An 18,568-nucleotide genomic window follows, 5' to 3' on the forward strand; every position below is an offset into this window, starting at 1 on the left:
ATCTCTGCTAATATTCTCGGGTGCAGCTTCCAGGGTCCCTGCTGCAAAAGCCACTGCACGCAGGGAGCCCCAAAGCCATGGTGTCCAACTGGCCATCTGTGGTTTATGTAGTTTTCCAAGGTGAAATTCAACTTAAGGATGAGGGGGTCAGTTGTACCCAGCGGGGCTGTTGACCAGCAAAGCTGACCTTTCCCCTCCATCCCATTTCTGGGGAACAGAGCTGACAGGTCAAACGAGGTCAGGTTTGTCCTTGGGGAAGGGGGCAGGACGTGTCTGGCAAAGCCTGGGCATCAACTCCCCTGTCTACGTGCTGACCATGAGGGGCTGGGGGCCAGGGATCATGACCCTGTGTGACCATGACGGTGTGGGGCCAGGGAGATGTCGTGGGCTTTGTGGTCAGAAGAGGTGGCTTCCAGACCCGATTCTGCTGCTCGTCAGTGAATGTCATTCCCCATCCCTGAGCCTTGGTTTCTCACCTGACAGGCAGTGGTGGCCAGCAGGCCACTTGTGGAGGCTCAAAGGCCCTGAGTCATGAGAAGTGCTGTCTCATCCTAACAGCAGATGGCACTGCTGGTGGCAATCATGGGAAAGCTCCTAGGAGGGTCTTCTTAACTCTCCGGTCCTGTCATTTCCCAGGCCAGCCCTCCGAGGGGCCCCGCGCCTGGGACTGCATCGGGGCTGGACAAAGCACTGCTGTCTTGATCCCAGGCCCGGAGACCACGGACAAGCTCCCAGGAGACCTCGCAGGATCTGCCCGTGGACAGGTGAGGCCAGAGGCTTTCTGCGTGCCTGGGGTGCCAGCTGGGTCTGATCAGCCCTACTGTGTGTGCTGCACAGTGTGGCCACCACGCAGAAGAGGGGAGAAGAAGGTAAAGAAGCTTGGGGTTTGGAAGAACATTCTGGAAATAATTGAGAGGGAGATTTGAGCCCTGAGTGGGGAGTGGGCAGGAAGGCTGTGTGCCCCAGCTGTGTGCCCAGACCCAGCTGCCACGTAGCAAACTTCATCTCATTGAAACCTCCCCGCCAGCGATGGGGCAGGAGCCATGACCCCCCCGCTTCTGCATATGAGGAAGTCGTGATTTCCCAAGGCCTCACAGCCCTCTAGGGGACTGGGGTCCTCACGTCTCCATAGCCCACACTCTGCACCACACTCTGCCCTACGGTTCAGGAGCCTGGCTCCAGCCGGCCCTGATGCGGTTCTGTGGTTCTAAAGAGGGGGCCTTCCTTGCTCACCTACTTTCATTCATTCACCTCCTGCTCTGAGCCACTGCGTGGTGTGCTGTGTCACACCCAAAGTGGGAAAAGAGCAGAGCAGCCCCTGGGGTGGGGAGAGCTTCACAGAGAAGCTGGGGAAGTAGTTAGACAGACAGGAAACCAGGGATGGACAGCGAAAGGGCAGGCCAGGTGGGAAGACCCGGCAGGTAAAGGTGGTGAGGCTGGGAGCGCTGCGAGGTGCGAGTGGGGTCGTGGTCGCATGTGAGCTGAGGGCTCCTACCGAGCCTGGATGAAGCCAAGTTTCCTCTCCCGGGCCTCAGCCCAGCCCGGGTTTGTTCTGAGTCAGGCCAGTCCTCCTCTCTGGTTAAGCTCATTGAATAAGTAAATATAAAAAGATATTCAAAAATATCTATGAAACCCCTCCTGTGTGCCCGGGACTATTCTAGGCAGATGGTCTACACCGTGCTGTCCACTAGAGCCTTCCACAGTGCTGGCAATATTCCGCACCTGTGCGGTCCAGTGTAGGAGCTGTGAACCACGCGTGGTTTCTGAGCACTTGAAACGTGGCTGGTGTGACTGCACCACTGAGTGCAGAACTGAGTGCAGAGTGCAGAACTGAGTGTTAACTTTCACTGAATTGCTTTAAATTGGAAGAGCCCCGTGTGGCCTGTGCGGCTACCGTATTGGACAGTGCAGGGCTATGGGAGGAGTTAAACAATTACACACACACATATCCTACATGATGTGAGTGAGGGGAGGGCGCCACAGAGCGAGGGAAAGGGGGTGAATGGACAGACAGTGGTGGAAGTGGTCAGCAAGGCCTTTTTGAGGAAGTAACGTTTGAGCTGAGATGTTAAGGAAGCCAGAGGGTGAGCCGTGGCAGGGGGGGCGGGGGGGGCAGAGGGAAGGGCAGGGGCAGAGGCCCTGGAGTGCTAACAGACCCGGGGTGTTTGGAAGACCTGTATGGCTGGGTGAGGAGATGAGCTCAGAGAGACGGGGAGAGGCTCTATGGGGGAAGGGGCCGCTTCACCCCTTCTCTTCTCTTCCTTCCCCTAGTTTACTCCGGCTGAGCCCAGCTTGGGCGAACAGACTCTCCTTCTCATCTGTGGCTGCCCCCCGGGGCAGGACATGGACGGCTCACTCCTCCCGGTGGAGCTGGCCTGGATTTCAGAGCAGAACCTAGCAGCCACCCTGGCCCAGGTGTCCTTCCTCCCAATGCAGACATGCACACGCCCTCCCTGGGGGCAGGCTGGGGCCTCGGCTCCCCTGCCACTCCTGCAGCTGCTCCTGGAAGATTCCCCAGAAGAACTGCAAGCCCAACAGGTGCTGGAGGCTAGGCCCCCGCCTGCTTCCTCCGCTGCAGGACACCCCAGCCGGGATCATCGCCCGGCAAGGAGCCACGATGCCTCCCTCTGCCGGGAGTCCCCATGCATTTCAAATCACCGATTTCCCAGGAGAGGCCCCAAGGACCTAAAAGACTCTTGCAAGGAGGGAGGAGGAACCCCAGGACGGAGACCGGAGATGCGGGAGGCGAGGAGGACCAGCGGCAGGAAGGAGGACGACCTCGGTGCCAGGGCTCAGTCAAGTCAGGAAAGCCGTGAGAACCTGAGCCTGGAGGCTGGTGTCTGGGCCCCAGAGGGTGTATGGAATGAGCACGGGGCTTCCGAACCCCCGGCTGCAACCTCCTGCCCTGGGCCCAGGCGGGAGCTTCCACTGCCCCTTCTTCAGGGGGAGGCCTCAGTGTCAACGGAGGGTCCTGAATCCCTGAGCAGGAGGGGGTTGGGGGGAAGGCATGTCTGGAGCCCCCAAGAAGGAGGAGAAGGGGGAGAAGGGGGAGGAGGGCTTTCATCATCAGAGGAGGAAGAGGCCCCCACAGCCGCCTTCTCCAGGGCCCACGGCACCAATGGGCCGCCTCCGGCAGGTGCTCCAACCCTTGCAGAGCAGGGCAGAGCCGTCAGGAGAGTTCTGGGCAAGGAGGAAGATTGCGTGTGGTCTGGAAATGCTCTGCTTCTCCCAGAGGAAAGCCCTGAGGACAAAGGACAGGAAGAGGAGGAGGAATTGTCGCATCTCCACGGGTCCAGCCCGGGCCACAGGGATGTCCGGGAGGAGCCTAGCTCCGAGGACTGTGAAGCCAAGGAAATGCTTTTCCTACTGCAGGAGGGAGGTTTGCCACCGTCTCCTGGATTGACTTTATGGCCCGAGGGGGCCCGACCTACCAGTCATCCCCGGGCTCCGAGCAAAGGCTGTGAGGGATCTGCGTTAAAAATAGAGGAATTTGAAGAGGAGATGGAGGCTTGTTTCCAGCAGCTCTCCATCCTGAAGCCTGGGAGTGGGGGGCATGGCCGGAAAGCTTCCTCGTTGGCAGGAGAGAACTGGAGCTTTGCTCGGAGATGGTACAGCTGCCAGGAGGACGCGTATCCTCAGCAGGCTTTGGCAAACCAGGATCTCGATATTTGTTATGCCAAGGAAGCGAACCCCGAGGAGCCTGATGAAGACGTTAAGCGGGGAGAGAATGAGGCCGTAGGCACCGGCGAAGTTCTTCCAGGGCCGGTGCTGGATTTGGTCAGCCTGAGCCCGGGCCCGCCAGAGGGGCCCTCTGAGTGGGGTCGGAACCAGCTCTCTCAGCAGCCGAGAGCCCTTGAGAGAGCGAGGACGAGGTTTCGTCAGCTCATTTCTGGATTGAAGACGGAGAGAAGCAGAGTTTTACGTGACAACGCCAAGCTTCAGGTAGATCAGGAACGATGCCACAGAAAACTGCGTGTCCTGGAAAAAGAGAGGGAGAGAAATGTGAAAAAAATATCTGCGCTCAAACAGGATAACGGCGTGCTGTTAGGAGACATCTCTCACGTAAAGAGGGAGCTGGACCAGTACGTGCAGGTCATTTCTGACCTTGAAGACTGTAACAGGAAAAGTTACTGCAAAATTTCTGAGCTCGAAGAGGAAAACGAGAGATTGAAAGGACACCTTGGGCAGCTCAGGAAAGCCATGTCTGCGTGCATCCGAAAATCCAAAGGCGTGATGGAGTGCATCACCCTGGAAAACTGGGAGCTCAGTGCACTGATTTCGGAGCTTGGGGTCAGTTATAAAGAGCTGATAAAGGATATAGTGCTGGGAATAGAAGACATGATCCAAGCCTTCAGGGGGGAGAATGAACACCTTCTACAAAGGATCCAAGTCCTGGAGGGGGAAGTCGTGTGGGGGAGCAGCACAGATGTGGGACCTTTGGTGAGAGCAGAGGAGTATCTCCAGGGAAAAAACATGATGGCGGTGGACCAGGTGAACGCTGTAGAAAGGGGGGTGCAGGTGACTGAGCTTTCAGAGCAACTGACTGCAAGAGGCCCTGGGCCACCCTCGGAGCAGGAAATGGGTCTGGCTGGAGGATGGACGGAACCTTGTTTAGGCCTGGAGAATTCCAGGTGCGGTGCTGATTCTCCTGCTACATCACTGGTCTGGGGAAACGCCGCAGGATCCAGTGCCCTGCAAGGAAACACCGATGGGGCAGGAGTGAACGAAGCACATTTGGAGAAGGACGACAAAAGACCACGGTGTTCTGCAGACCAAGGGCGAGCTCTGAAGTCCCCACGCAGTGGCCCCCGGGTAGGTTGACTCTGCATGGTTGTTTAATCATCTTGCTGACTTATAGCACTGACCACACCCTTTACTACCGTGTCCTCCAGCAGCCCTAGGAGGGAGGAACACTCACCACCCCCATTTCCCAGATGAGAAAATGTAGGCACAGAGAAGTTAAGTGACTTGCCCAGAGTCACACAGCTAGGAGGGGTTGAGCCCAGACTCTACCTGGGCAGTCAGGCTCCAGAGTCTTTATTCTTACCCTGGACAAGATAATGCGAGTCTGCCCCTCTGCTCAGGCTGTTCAAATTGGTATCTGGTGGGACATGGAGTGGGTGTTTACACTTTAATATTAGAGTTTTTACTTTCAGACCAAGGAGTTTTTCAAGCACCTCAAGTTATAATTCTGCACATTGAGTCTTTTTTTGGTTGGTATTTATGTATTTATATTGAGACATAATTGACATCCAACACTGTGTAAGTTTAAGATGTGCAATGTGTTGAGTTGATACATTTCTATAGTGCAATCTGATTACCACCATAGCTTTAGCCAACATCTCGATCACACTGAATACTGGGTCTTGAAAGGAGAGAGCAGTGGGCTTTAGAACTCAGTCAAACAGGGTTCAAACCCAGGTCTGTGCTGACTACATCCGTGACTTCTCTGAGTTGTTTTCCTCATCTGTGGACAATACTCGACATTCAGGACTGCTAGGATGAAATTTATTTTTCCAGTGGTCTTGAATGTGTCTGTAGGATATTTAGTGTTGAGTCCTTTGTATATATTCATATCCAATCTCTCTGCCTCTCTGTCTCTGTCTCTCTGTCTCTGTCGCTCTCTCTTTCTCTCCAATTTTATCAGTCATTTCACAGGATCATTTTTTGGTTTTACTGATGTTCTTTATTGTATGTCTGTATTTTATTTCATTGGTTTCTTCTAATATCTTCATGGTTTCCTTTCTTCTACTTTCTTTTGGTTTCATTGGCTGTTCTTTTTCAGGCTTCCTGTGTTGAAAGTTTGGATCATTGATTTTCAACTGTTCTTTTGTGATTTATGCATTTAAATCTATGCATTTCTCTCTAAGCACTGTTTCAAGTACAACCCACACATTTTGATAAGTTGTACTTTTTATGTCTGTTCAGTTCAAAGTTTAGCTTTTAATTTCTATTGTAATTTCTTCCTTGACCCATGGCTCATCTAGAAGTGTGTTGTTGAATTTCCAAGCATCTGTAGAATTTTTTAGTTCTAGTTTTGCTATTGATGTCTAGTTTTATTTCATTGTTGTCAGAAAACATACACTATATTATTTTATTTTTTATTTTTTTTATTATTATTATTTTTTCCTGTATGGGGGCCTCTCACTGTTGTGGCCTCTCCCTCTGTGGAGCACAGGCTCCAGACGCGCAGGCCTAGCGGTCATGGCTCACGGGCCCAGCCGCTCCGCGGTATGTGGGATCTTCCCGGACTGGGGCATGAACCCGTGTCCCCCGCATTGGCAGGAGAACTCTCAACCACTGCGCCACCAGGGAAGCCCCACTATATTATTTTAATCTTGAAATTTGTTGAGATTTTTTTCATTGACCATGTTATGGTCTATTTTGGTAAATATTCTATGTGTCCTTGCAAAGAATGAATATTCTGCAGTTGCTGGGTATTAATTAGCCCAAGCAGATTAATTATGCTGATCAAATCTTCAATATCATTACTGATGTATGGTCTATTCGTTTTGTCATCTACCGAGATGGCTTTTTTTTTTTTTTTGCGGTACGCGGGCCTCTCACTGTTGTGGCCTCTCCCGTTGTGGAGCACAGCCTCTGGACGCACAGGCTCAGCGGCCGTAGCTCACGGGCCTAGCCGCTCCGCAGCATGTGGGATCTTCCCGGACTGGGGCACAAACCCGTGTCCCCTGCATCGGCAGGAGGACTCTCAACCACTGCGCCACCAGGGAAGCCCTGAGATGGCTTTTGAAATCTCCAACTCTGAGTGTGCATTTGTTTATTTCTTATTTTTGTTATGTTAGTTTTAATTCATATGTTTTGAAATTATTTATTAGATACGCATGGATGTAGGATTATGATGTATTCCTGGTGAATTGACTCTTATCATGATGAAATATCTGTCATTATCTCTCACATTTCTTGCCCTAAGGTTGACTTTGTCTGATATTAAAGTACCACATCAGTTTCTTTTCATTAGTATTTTCATGGTATATAAATTTTTTACACCATCCATCTTTTTGCTTTCGAGCTATCAGTATCTTTAAAGTATGTTTCTTAGAAACAACATATGGCTGTTTTTGTTTTTTTTTTTAATTTAGTTCAGTTTGACATCCTCTGCTTTTTAGTTGGAGTGTTTGGTCCATTTACATTTCACATACATAATTGTGTAATTGGCTCTATGTTTACCTTCTTGCTGTTTCTTCTATTTGTCTGTTCTGTTCTCTTTTCTTTTATTCCTTCTTTCTGCCTTTGTTTTTGGTATTAGTAAACTATTTTCTATTATTCCATTTTCTTCTCTATTAGCTTATTTTGATACACATTTTAGTGTCATTCTTTTAGTGGTTACCCTAGAAATTTCAAATTGTAGGTATTAATTATTAAAATTTACTTTAAATTAGTACTTTTACCATGTCTCAAATAATTCAAAAATCTTTTAATAGTTTACTCCATTTATTCCTTTTCATCCTTTTCATTGTTTATTTTTGTCAACTATGTTACTTCTACGTATATATACCTTACAAAGTGCTATTACTGTTCTTGTTTTAAACACTCAATAATCTTTTATGTTTATTCATATCTTTCTACATTCTTGTGCTGTTCATTCTGTCTTCTACTTGTGTGGATCTGTTTTACACTCACCTGAAGAACTTTGTTATTTTTCGCTGGTGATGAATCCCCTCAAATTTCTTTTTATGAAAACAATTTTTCAACTCCACTTTTAAAAGATTTTTTTCACACTGGATTCACAATTTTAGATAGGAAGATATGTTTCCCTCTTTTGACACTTTAAAGATCTCATTTCATTGTCTTCTGGCTCCCACAGTTTCTGTTCAGAAATGGAATAATTTGTCTTTTTTTCCCCTGAAAGAAATGTGTCATTTTACCTCAGACTATTTTAAAGATTTGCTTTTCATCTTTGGGTTTTGGCAGTTAGACTATGATGTGCTTACATGAAGTGTTATTTATGTTTATCCTGCTTGGTTTTTCTGAGCCTCTTGAAACTGTGGAGTCATATCTTTAATCAGATTTGGAAAATTCTTGGCCATTAGTTCTTCAAATATTTTGTTCCTTTCTATTTTTCTCTCCTCTCCTAAAAACCTAGACTGTTTTTTCACTTTATCCCACATCTTTTGGAACTGTCCTATTTTTTTCTCTTTGTGTTATCAGTTTGAATTTTCTATTGACCTGTCTTTTAGTTCACTAAAAGTTCTGCTGTTCAGATCTGCTGTGTCCTGTCTTCTAATAAACCCATCCATTAGTTCTTAATTTCATTTACTGTATTTTGCAGTAGCATATCCATTTTATCCTTTTAAAGAGATTCTGATTCTCTGTTGAAATACTCCACATTTTCATTCATTTTTGTCTGTCTTTTCCTATGTTGTTAAAAAATAGAATCATAGTTATTTTGAAGGTCTTGTCTGCTAACCCCAATATCTAGATTATCTCTGAGTCTGTTTCTATTGGCTATTTTATTTCTTGGTTAAGGCCCACTTTTCTGCTTCTTCATGTGACTAGTAATTTTTTTTTTAAATGTTGGACGTTATGTGGAACATGTAGAGATTCCTGCTTATTAGCTTCCTCTAAAGCATGTTGTAAGTTTTGCTCTGGTAGGTAGCTGAATGATCAGCAGACCGTTATTCCTGTGCAGGTCTACTTCAGTGTTCCCCTCAGTACCAGGGCTTGATTTTACTCCTCAAGGGTGGTCCTTGCTTCTAGGGCATGGCCTTTCAGTGGTATCAACTGAGTTCCCAGAGCATTCACCAAAGACTCTCCACTTCGGCTACGCCAGAACTTTGCTATCTTTGTAGCAGTGTGTGACCTCCAAAATCTCTTTAGCAATTGATCTCCCAGCTGCTGTTCTCTGCTAGGTCTCAGAGTCTTACACTATGTTGCACCACGTATGATTCAGCCCAGGACCCAAGAGTATTTCTAGGGCAGTGTCTGGATTTCTTCTCTGCGGCTCACCTCTCTCTGTTGCTTTGTCCCACAGACCCCAGCTGTCATAGCATCCCTGAACCCCAGTCTCTGATTCCACTTAGCAGGACCACCATGCTCAGCATGGGATCTATTTCCCTGAACCATGGTTTGGAAAATGTTCCAGGGACAATGTAGAGCTCACCTTGTTGTGCGTCCTTTTTCTCATGGATTGTAGCCCTGCATTGGCTGCCATTTAATGCCTGCAAAGAATTGTTTTTATGTAGTTCCCTCGTATCTTGTCAAATCCCAGCTAGTAAGACCTGGTGGGAACTGAAACTCTGAGAAGGTGAATTTCAAGCTGAGAGTCTCAAGGTTTGAAAGGAGCAGCGAAGGAAGAACATTCCAGGCAGACGGAGAAGCAAGTGGCCAGCCCCTGAGGCAGGAATGAGCCTAGCATGCTGAAAAGCAGAAAGTAGCCAGTGTGGCTGGATCACGGTGGGCATGGGTGGGGCGTGGTATGAGATGAGGATGGAAAAGTTGTCATGAGAAAGATCACGGGAGGCCTTGTAGGCTCTGGTTATGATCACTTCCAAATGCAGTGGGAGACTATTGGAGGGTTTTCAGCAGGACAACATGATTAAATTTCTGTCGTAAAATGATGTGATCTTTGATGCTGTAAAGACACAGAGAGGACACAGGGAGAACAGTCAAGAGGATTTTTGCCAAGAGATGATGCTAGAATAGAGGAATTTTTTTTTTTAAAAAAGAGAGGAGTCCAGGTAAAAACTAGAGTTAGAATCAATGGGATTTGTTGATGGGCAGGAGGCAGAGGGTGAAGAAAGCTTCCTGTTTCCCTCGTCCCAGGTTACAAACCTGATCTTGTTTTTATTTGCTTAAAATAAAAACCTGAAACCCTCTGGGTCTTCCTGTCACAGTTGGTATGAAGTCCAAACTCCTTTTGGTGAGTTATAAACTGGCCCCTGGGGAGCTTCAGCCGTTGCTAGATACATTCCCTAGTCTCCGCGCTCCTAGTTCCTCAACCCGGCCCTCCCACACCCCAGCTTTCTCCTGAGAACTGCTGCTCACCATCTAGGTCTCATTTTAGGGCATCGCCTCCCAATCCCCCGGGATGGATTCGGTGCAGAGGCGACTCAGGCACGTCTCTCCCCAGCTCTGCTTTCCGTGGTGCCATTTTGGTAGCTTGCAGTTGGCCACGATGGTATTTAAACCACGGAAATCAGCACATGCTACACATCCGTGTGCCTCTCCCTCCCTGGAGAGCGGTTGTTATGCGTTCACCACACACTGCTGGGTGGCAGTGGACGCCTTTGATTTAATGCTTCCGGCGGCCTCCTGGCTTCTCCTCACCGCCCTGTGCTAGAGGCTTATCTCTGCGTCAACCTCCCCCACCAGACAGAGCTCCCCGAGGGCCGTGTTCCCCAGGGCTCCCAGCCCAAGTGCAGCCTGTGGCTGGAGCACGTGCCTCTGAGGTCTCTTAGGGAGCAAGTGAGTCATGGGTCGTTCACAAGCGTCACTGAGTGGGGCGGTCCCACGTGGCAGGCAGGGCCGGCCTCCACCCCACACTTTTATTCTCTTTAGAATAATGTCCTGTGGATGCTGTCTTAGGACCCTGGGGATGAAGCCCAAATCACCGCAGAGGAGAGAGGCAGCAAAGGCACCAAACTTCCCGGAAAGGCCAAGTCGTTTTGCAAATCTTGGAGCTGGATCTTACGGAACCATTCGGAGCACCCATCTGTTTTTGACAGGGCCCAGCCTGTGAATCTCAGGCCCACAATCTGTGAATTTCTATTAACTAAAAAAAACAAAACAACACATTCTGCTCTCGTATTCCTTGCTTACAAGAGAGAGGCCTGATGGGCCACCGAGTCGCCTTGACTCTGCTGTCTCTGTCTCCCTTCCATCCTCTCTCTCCTGCCCCTCCTGCCATCTCACACCCAGGTCAGGAACACGTGGAAGAGATGATCTCTGTGGGCTTTCCATTCCCGGGGTGGCTGCTTTCAATGAAAGCTAGACTGCCAGGGCCGGGAGCAAAGGCATTGGAGACATCTCTGAGTTTCTGGGACCCTGGACACATTGCAATTGGAACTTCTACTATTAGCAGGGCTGCTCTTGCCCAAGGCCACCTTAGTAGCATGAATCAAGAGCTTAATGATGCTCAGGGCCTTGACATAGAAATTCCCCTCTGATGATCTCAGGGGAAGAAACAGAGGTGTGTCAGATAAGGCTTTCTATCTCAGCCCCAATTATAGCATCAGTATATTAGAATAATCTGAGCGTTCACCATGCCACAGAATACTGCATAGATACTAACAACAGGGTTTTCGACATTATTTAATGATATGGAAAAATGACCATGACATGGTATTAAGGGAGGAAAACAGAATACAAAAGATATCTATGGCATATAAACGTATATAGAAAAAAATATGTGGGGATGTATGTGTGTGTGTGTATATATATATATACGCATATATACATATATATGCATGTTTATGTATATGTATGTATACGTTATTAAAAAATAAAAATTTAGAGTCCAGAACCAGTGGGGGCAGTGGCGTCACTGCCATTTGACCACACTTCCCATGGTGATACATCAGCCCCTTTTTTCTCACTTTCTGCCCTCCCAGAAATTCCCTATTTGATGTTCATATGAAACCCACTCGTGTTTGACCCAAGAAGGGTGAGAGGCTATTTTGTACTGATTTAAGAAGAGTGTTTTGGGAAAGTGCAGTATATTCTGTTCCATAGAAATACATGAAGGTTTAGTGTAATAAGCATCTCATAATTGGACTTGAACACTAAATTTCATTCATCATACTGTGTTTCAGTATAATGGTGACTGATGTCTATTAAAACAGACTCTGGAATACCATGCCATTTCACATATTTTTCATGTGTGAAAAAAAAATTTTTTTTTTTAAATAACACTCTAGAATGCTATTCTGTGATTCCCTAGACCCTCTCCAACTCTCCCATTCAAGGGTAAGGGCACCTGGGTAAGGGCATAGCAGAAAGACTGAAAATATAAGATAATATATGGATAAGAATGATGTTTATCTGGCTAATAGTTTTTGGAGTGATCTCTGTTACTTTATTTTGTGGAATTTATTGTAAGCAGGAGAACAAATTAAGAAGGAAAACGGGTACTGTCTGTTGGCTAAGGCCAATTACTTGGAAGATTACCTAAGAATTACAGTCAAATCTGTGATTCCACAGCTCCAGGACCCTGAAGCTGAGGCTTCCAAGGAGGACCTCAGGCTGTGCGTCAGACAACTGCGTCACCAAGTGCTGACCCTGCAGTGCCAGCTCCGAGACCAAGGGTCTGCACACCAGGAGCTGCAGGCTTCTCGGGATGAGGCTGCCCGTCTCCGGTGTGAGCTCAAGGACAAGGTAGGCTGGGCCCACGCTTCCCTTTCCCGCCTGAAAACCAAGGTTCCCTCACTTGGGAAAGTTTTGAGAGTAGAAAAAAGAAGTAGGTAAGATCTCACTGGCCCTTTCCCGCAGTTTGTAAGTATTTATTAGATTTTGAAAGTGCAGAGCAGTATAGGGAAGAAAAACCAGCCTGTAATCCCTCCATCCAGGTAACCTTTGTTAGATCTAAAAATTATAATACATGTGTATGGCTTTTTAAAAAATCAAACAGTTTTTTTTTTAAATAAATCCATCTGCAATTTATTTGGGGATAGATTATGAGGAAGGCATTTGATTACCTTTTTCTCCAAGTAGATAACCAAATATAACTTCATTCTTTTCAGAAGGCATATTTCCTCCATGGATTGACATGTCCTCCTTTTTGTCAAACAGTTTTTTAAATGTTACATAAATAAAAGTCCTTTCTCTGTAAGGAGGAAGTGCGTGTGAATATAAAAGAGCAACAAGAGAGGTCCTTGTGGAGTTGGAACGGTTCAGTATCTTGTCTGTGGTGGTGGAGACACAAGCCTACACAGGTGATAAAATTGTACAGAACTTGGAACACACACACACACACACACACACACACACACACACAAACGTACACAGGAGAGATCCGAGTAAGAATGGTGGATTGGGATTAGCAGATGCAAACCATTATATATAGGATGGATAAACAAGGTCCTACTGTATAGCTCAGGGAACTATATTCAATATCCTGTGATAAACCATATGGAAAAGAATACAAAAAATAATATATATATATACATATATATATATATATCTGCATCACTTTGCTATATAGCAGAAATTAACACAACATTGTAAATCAACTGTACATCAATAAAATAAACCTTTAAAAAAAGAATGGTGGATTGTATCCACATCAATACCTGGTTGTAATATTCTATAGTTTTGCATAATGTTCCCATTAGAGGAAACCAGGCAAAGTACACAAGGGATCTCTCTGTATTATTTTTTTAAACTGTACGTAAATCTAAAATTATCTCAACCTTTAAAAAATGCAGAAAAATATAGTCCTTTCTCCCCCTCAACCCCAACTCCTTCTAACTTCCTTTATTTTAACCCTATCTACCCACATTCAGTACGTGTGTGTACATATATGAAATCATACCATAAGAAACATTCTGCATCTTGCTATTATCATTTAATAAAAAATTTTGGTGATATTTCCGTATCAATACATGCAAACTGAACTTCATTATTTTAAACTCTTGCATATTATTTTTCAAGAGACCAAACCATAACTTCCTTAACCAATTCTTTGTTTATGGAAATCTAAATTGTTTCTGTTACTTTGCTTTACAAACGAACATTTTATACATCTGTCTTGGGATATGTTTCTGCTACATCCTAGTGAAAGAGTTACTGGGTCAAAGGCTATGTACATAATTAACTTTGATCGATAATGGCAAATAACCCTCCAAAATGTTGCATCATGTATACTCCCACCATAAATAAATGAGTGTATTTGTTTGGCTACAACTTGTTACCCTGAATCATATCACACTTTACATTTTTTTGGCAAAGCGATGGGTGAAAATACACTATCAACATTTTGGAGTGATTTCCGACTCCTTCTTATGCATTCTTTGTATAATCGAATACACTGTACATGGAGTTTTATGTCCTCCGTCCATGTTGCTTCATAGCCTTTTTGTCCCTTATTTTTTGGACTGTGCAGTGATCTATGGGGTGGATGTGATTTCTGTTCCCCTACTGTTGTATCTATAGTTATTTCCATTAATTTATATATCATTGTTTATATACAATAGTTCAGAGAACTGGGATTACTGGTTTAAGGAGAAGAAATAGTGTTCATTCTAAATACATATTGCAAATTTGCTTTCCAAAGTATTGGCACCTGCCTCCAAAGCCAAGGCAATTAATGAAGGTATATTTGTCACTGTGCCCTCAACCAGCGTAGGAGGTATGATGACGTTTTTGTCCTGTCTGTCACTGACCTGTGAAAAATAGAACTCCAGTTACACATGTTAGACCTTTTTACCCTATCCAATATATGTTTAAGTCTATTTTTTATTCTTTTCATTCTTTTTGTCTTTCTCTGCTTCAGTTTGGATATTTCTTTCTAATCCATCTTCCGTATGTTACGTAATACTCTTTAGGTGAGTCGAATTTGCTCTTAAACTCATTATTTTAGTTCTTCATTTCAGGTATTGTATTTTGCAGTCTTAGAATTTCCATTTGACTAATTTTTTATAGCTTCCAGTTCTCTGATTAAATTCTTGTAATATAATTATTAAACATTTCAATCAAAGTTATTTTCAGGTCTGTCTCTGATAGCTCCATTTTACATTCCCACTAACAATGGATGAAGGTCCCAACTTCTCCACATTCTCACATTTGCTACTGTCTGTCTTTCTGTTGCTAACCATCCTAGTGGGTGTGAAGTGGTTATTCTCACTGTGGTTTTGACTTGCATTTCTTCCTTAATGGCTAATAGTGTTGAGCATCTTTTCATGTGTTTATTTGCAATTCATATATCTTTTCTGGAGAAATGTCTATTCAGATCCTTTGTCCACTTTGTGATTGGGTCGTTTCTTTTTTTGTTGTTGAGTTGTAAGAATTTGCTATATATTCTAGATACAGTCCCTTACTAGCTATAGGGTGTGCAAAATTTTCTCCCATTCTGTTGTCTTTTCACTTTCTTCTCGTCTGTTTTTTAATTGCAAATGCCCCAATACACAGCTCACAGAAACATATTCATGCTATTTCTTAAACTGAAGTAGAGAGAAGATTTCACCCAAGCCTGCAAATATTATCATGTACCTTCCAAAGAGAGGACAGTCTGCTTGGAGCTGGCATTTTGCTCTTCAAATATATTCAGAAACGTGTGCCGAAATAGGAATATAGAAATGTTCATTAAAGCCTTGTTTGTAAAGCAAAAAAACAGAAACAATATACGTTTTCATAAACAAAGAATTGGTTAAATAAATTTTGTTTCAACCTCATGATTAAATAATATGCAAGATTTTAAAAGAATGTGATCGGTTTGTATGTAATAACATGGAATTAACACCACGATTTTATATTAAATGACAAAAGCAAGCTGTAATACATTTTGTATAGTATAGTTTCATGTGTGTATGTGTGTGTGTGTGTGTATATACACATGTGAATTCTGATTATGGGTATGTAAGGTTGAAAATAGTATTAGAGGTCAGAAGAGCTCAAGGGGAGAGGAAGAAGTACTTTTATTTATGTAGCTTTCTTGTACTGACTACAGAGGGAATCAGAGAGTGAGTGAGAAGAATTCACAGAGCACCTGTCGTATTGTAGCTTATTACTGTGTGCCTTTTGAATAGAAGACAGTCTGCTTGGAGCCGGCCTTTTACTCTTCAAATATATTCAGAAACGTGTGCCGAAATAGATGCATAGACATGTTCATTTTGTGGAACAGGAATTTAAGCAGGACTCGGCTGGGCAATTCTGCTCTGCAAAGCATCAGTGGGGATCCCTTGGTGGTAGTCAGCTGGATGCTGGGCTGGGCTGGAAGGTACAAGGTGGCTTCACACATGTGCCTGCCACAGAGAGTAATAATGATGTATATTCATCGAATGTTGACCAGATGCCAGGCCTTGTCTAAGCACTTTACAGGAATCGATTCACAGAGTCCTTATCCAATCCTCACCGTTAGGTGGACACTAGTACTAACCCCACTTTACAGATGAGAAAGCTGAGGCAGAGGAAGACTTGAGTTGCACGGGGTCACAGTTCTAGTGAGTGGCTGGGCTGGGGTTAGGGTGTCTGGCTAGGGAACCTACAGGTTTAACACCACACCAAAGAACGCTGGCCCCTCTGCATGGGGAATGGGGAAGGCTTCCCTCCTGAAGTACGAGGCAACAGAACTGGCCCTGGCAACTGCAGTCTGGCAGAGCTCATTCTCCAGTGCTCAGAGCATCCTTCCTCCTCGGATCTGGCCGAGGAGCTGATGGGAAAGGTCCCTGTTCCCACCGAGAGCTCCTGTGGGGAAAGAGGGGCATAAGAGCCAAGCTCTCTGAGCATGGCTCGCCTGTGGATGCACCGAGCTGTGTAATCCACGGCTCAACGTTTTCAAAGATCTCGGTTCTCTTTCAGCTTGATGCACTTCAGAAAAAGCACCAGGAAGCAAATTTGGCTGTGACTCCTCTGAAGGTAATACGTGTGTGAAATCAGTATGAAATGTCCCTTTCAAAAGAATAAAGAGCTTAGTATTTTTCCCATTAGGAGGTAGTCCATTTCTATCGTGTAAAAACACTGGAAAGAAGAAGGAAAGGGGCAAGTGGCACCCCAAGTCCCTATTTGAATCTAGCATTTGCATGTATTTTCTTCCAGTATATTTTCCACGTGTCTGAGGTCCTACTATACCTGTACGTCTGTGTCTGGCTTTTTCCACTTGGGAGTATAACCCATATAGGGGCTGTCCTTGTCTTTACCAGCCTTTGAAGCTGCTGTTCATGCCGCAGTCTAAAGCAGGAGCCACCGCAGTTCATAAAGCTGCCAGACCCTTTCGGGTGTTCAAATCCCTCTGTCCACTCTCCTTCCCTCTCTCCCTCCCTCCCTCTCTCTTTTGCATTATTGCACATAAACACCATGTTGCACATTTTTTATTAGAACAGTTTTCCCCACATATCTAGACATTTCTTGAGGACAGGTTCCCAGAAATGACATTACTGGCTCACAGGGTTTAACGTGCTCATTGAAAGTGTAGTTTGGTTGAGGTGACGCATGTCACCTCAAATATGACACTTGGATTTGGGCAGTGGACCTGGCGGGGCTGCTTTTTCTTTCCACTCTCTGGGCAGGGTGGGCTAGGAGGGGCTCCGGCTGGGAGTTAGAAGGACGTGGCTGAGCCCCGGGACCCCACTGACTTGCCAAATCCCACTCGCTCTGAAATAACAGTAATTCTGCTCGGCTGCTCTCACAGCTTCTTCAGACCCTCCATGGATGGTGTCCATGGAAAAATGGAGAACAAAGCGTAAAGCTATTGAAAATGGGAGGCTTTCTTGCTCCTTCATTATTTTCATCATTTGCTATATACCATTTACTTAAATGAGGACCGTAACCCCTTGTACACGACAAAGCGCTTTACAAACTCAAGATGGAAAGGGAAACGGTATCAGCACCACGTCATTCACACGAGGCAAGGCCTAAGCAGAAGAGGTCAGACTGGAGGGAGGAGCCATAGCGATCTGGGTTCAAGATCCAGCCCCTCCCCAGGGGCGGCGTTCACCGCTGGGGGCTCAGTTTTCTCATCTGCAGATGGAAACTGTGATTCGTAACCTGGCGTGGGAGGTTTTGTAAGGATTCTAATGACGATGGCCACTCTCTGTTGAATGCTTGCCATGTGCCAGGTACTCCAGACATATTTTCTCAATAGCACAGTTTCTCAACATGTCAGGAACGGGTCAGGAACACGAACACTACTCTATGGATAGGGAAACTGAGGCTCAGAGAGATGCAGTGCCTTTCCCATAGTCACACAGAGCTACTCAGTGGCAGAACCGAGATTTAACCCAGTTCTGTCTGATGCCAAAGGCTGCAACCTTCCCCTTGGCCTCACTGTCTCTCCAAGAGCCCAGTGGAGTCATTGTCACCATCAACCATGGCCTCTTTCTTGGGAGAGCTGCACATAGTAGGTGTTCAGCTGATGCTGGCTGAATGAAGAGGCCCCGATGTTTTAAGGATGTGATTCAGGGGGCCTGGGGCACCCCAGCGTCCAGGTCAGCCCACCCTCCTGTGCTGCCTGCCTGCAGTACTGGGCACCCAGACATCACTGCCTAGAAACTGATGTGCAAAGGTCCATGACCCTCTGGGATGGGCTTAGAAGGGAGTTCTGGCAAGAAGGGGTCATCACCTCCTCCGATGGAGCAGGAGATGGCGAGAGTCTATCAGTCCCTCCAGACATGCACAAATGTGGGAGGTCATTTCATGGTGGGAGGGTCACGAACTCGCATCACTCATGTAACACATCTCTCCCATGGGCCATGCTGTGCCCAGCCACGGCGTAGGGATGGTGCCGGCGATCCAGGGGAGTGTCAGTCTTGACCTTGAGGATCCCCCAGGCTATGTGGGAGACAGACCCAGAGATACAAAGATTAACTGCTGGGACAGAAGGAAGCCAGGAGCCTGGGCACAGAGAGACCCAAGTCCTGAGCATGAGGGAAGCCTGCCTGGGGAGACGATGCCC

General features: G+C 46.0%; 1 protein-coding gene across 2 annotated transcripts in view; it reads left to right on the forward strand.

Annotated features, from left to right (window-relative positions):
• Positions 1–18,568, forward strand: part of C4H4orf50 (chromosome 4 C4orf50 homolog) — a 116,286-nt gene that overhangs the window by 18,325 nt on the left and 79,393 nt on the right. For both annotated transcript variants that reach the window (XM_067735478.1, XM_067735479.1), the window contains exons 5-8: positions 637–764; positions 2,272–4,812; positions 12,163–12,336; positions 16,477–16,533. In XM_067735478.1, the coding sequence (XP_067591579.1) occupies positions 637–764; positions 2,272–4,812; positions 12,163–12,336; positions 16,477–16,533 (2,900 nt within the window). The remainder of the gene's footprint in view (positions 1–636; positions 765–2,271; positions 4,813–12,162; positions 12,337–16,476; positions 16,534–18,568) is intronic.

Source organism: Pseudorca crassidens, chromosome 4, assembly GCF_039906515.1.
Source record: "Pseudorca crassidens isolate mPseCra1 chromosome 4, mPseCra1.hap1, whole genome shotgun sequence".
Classification (NCBI taxonomy): Eukaryota; Metazoa; Chordata; class Mammalia; order Artiodactyla; family Delphinidae; genus Pseudorca; species Pseudorca crassidens.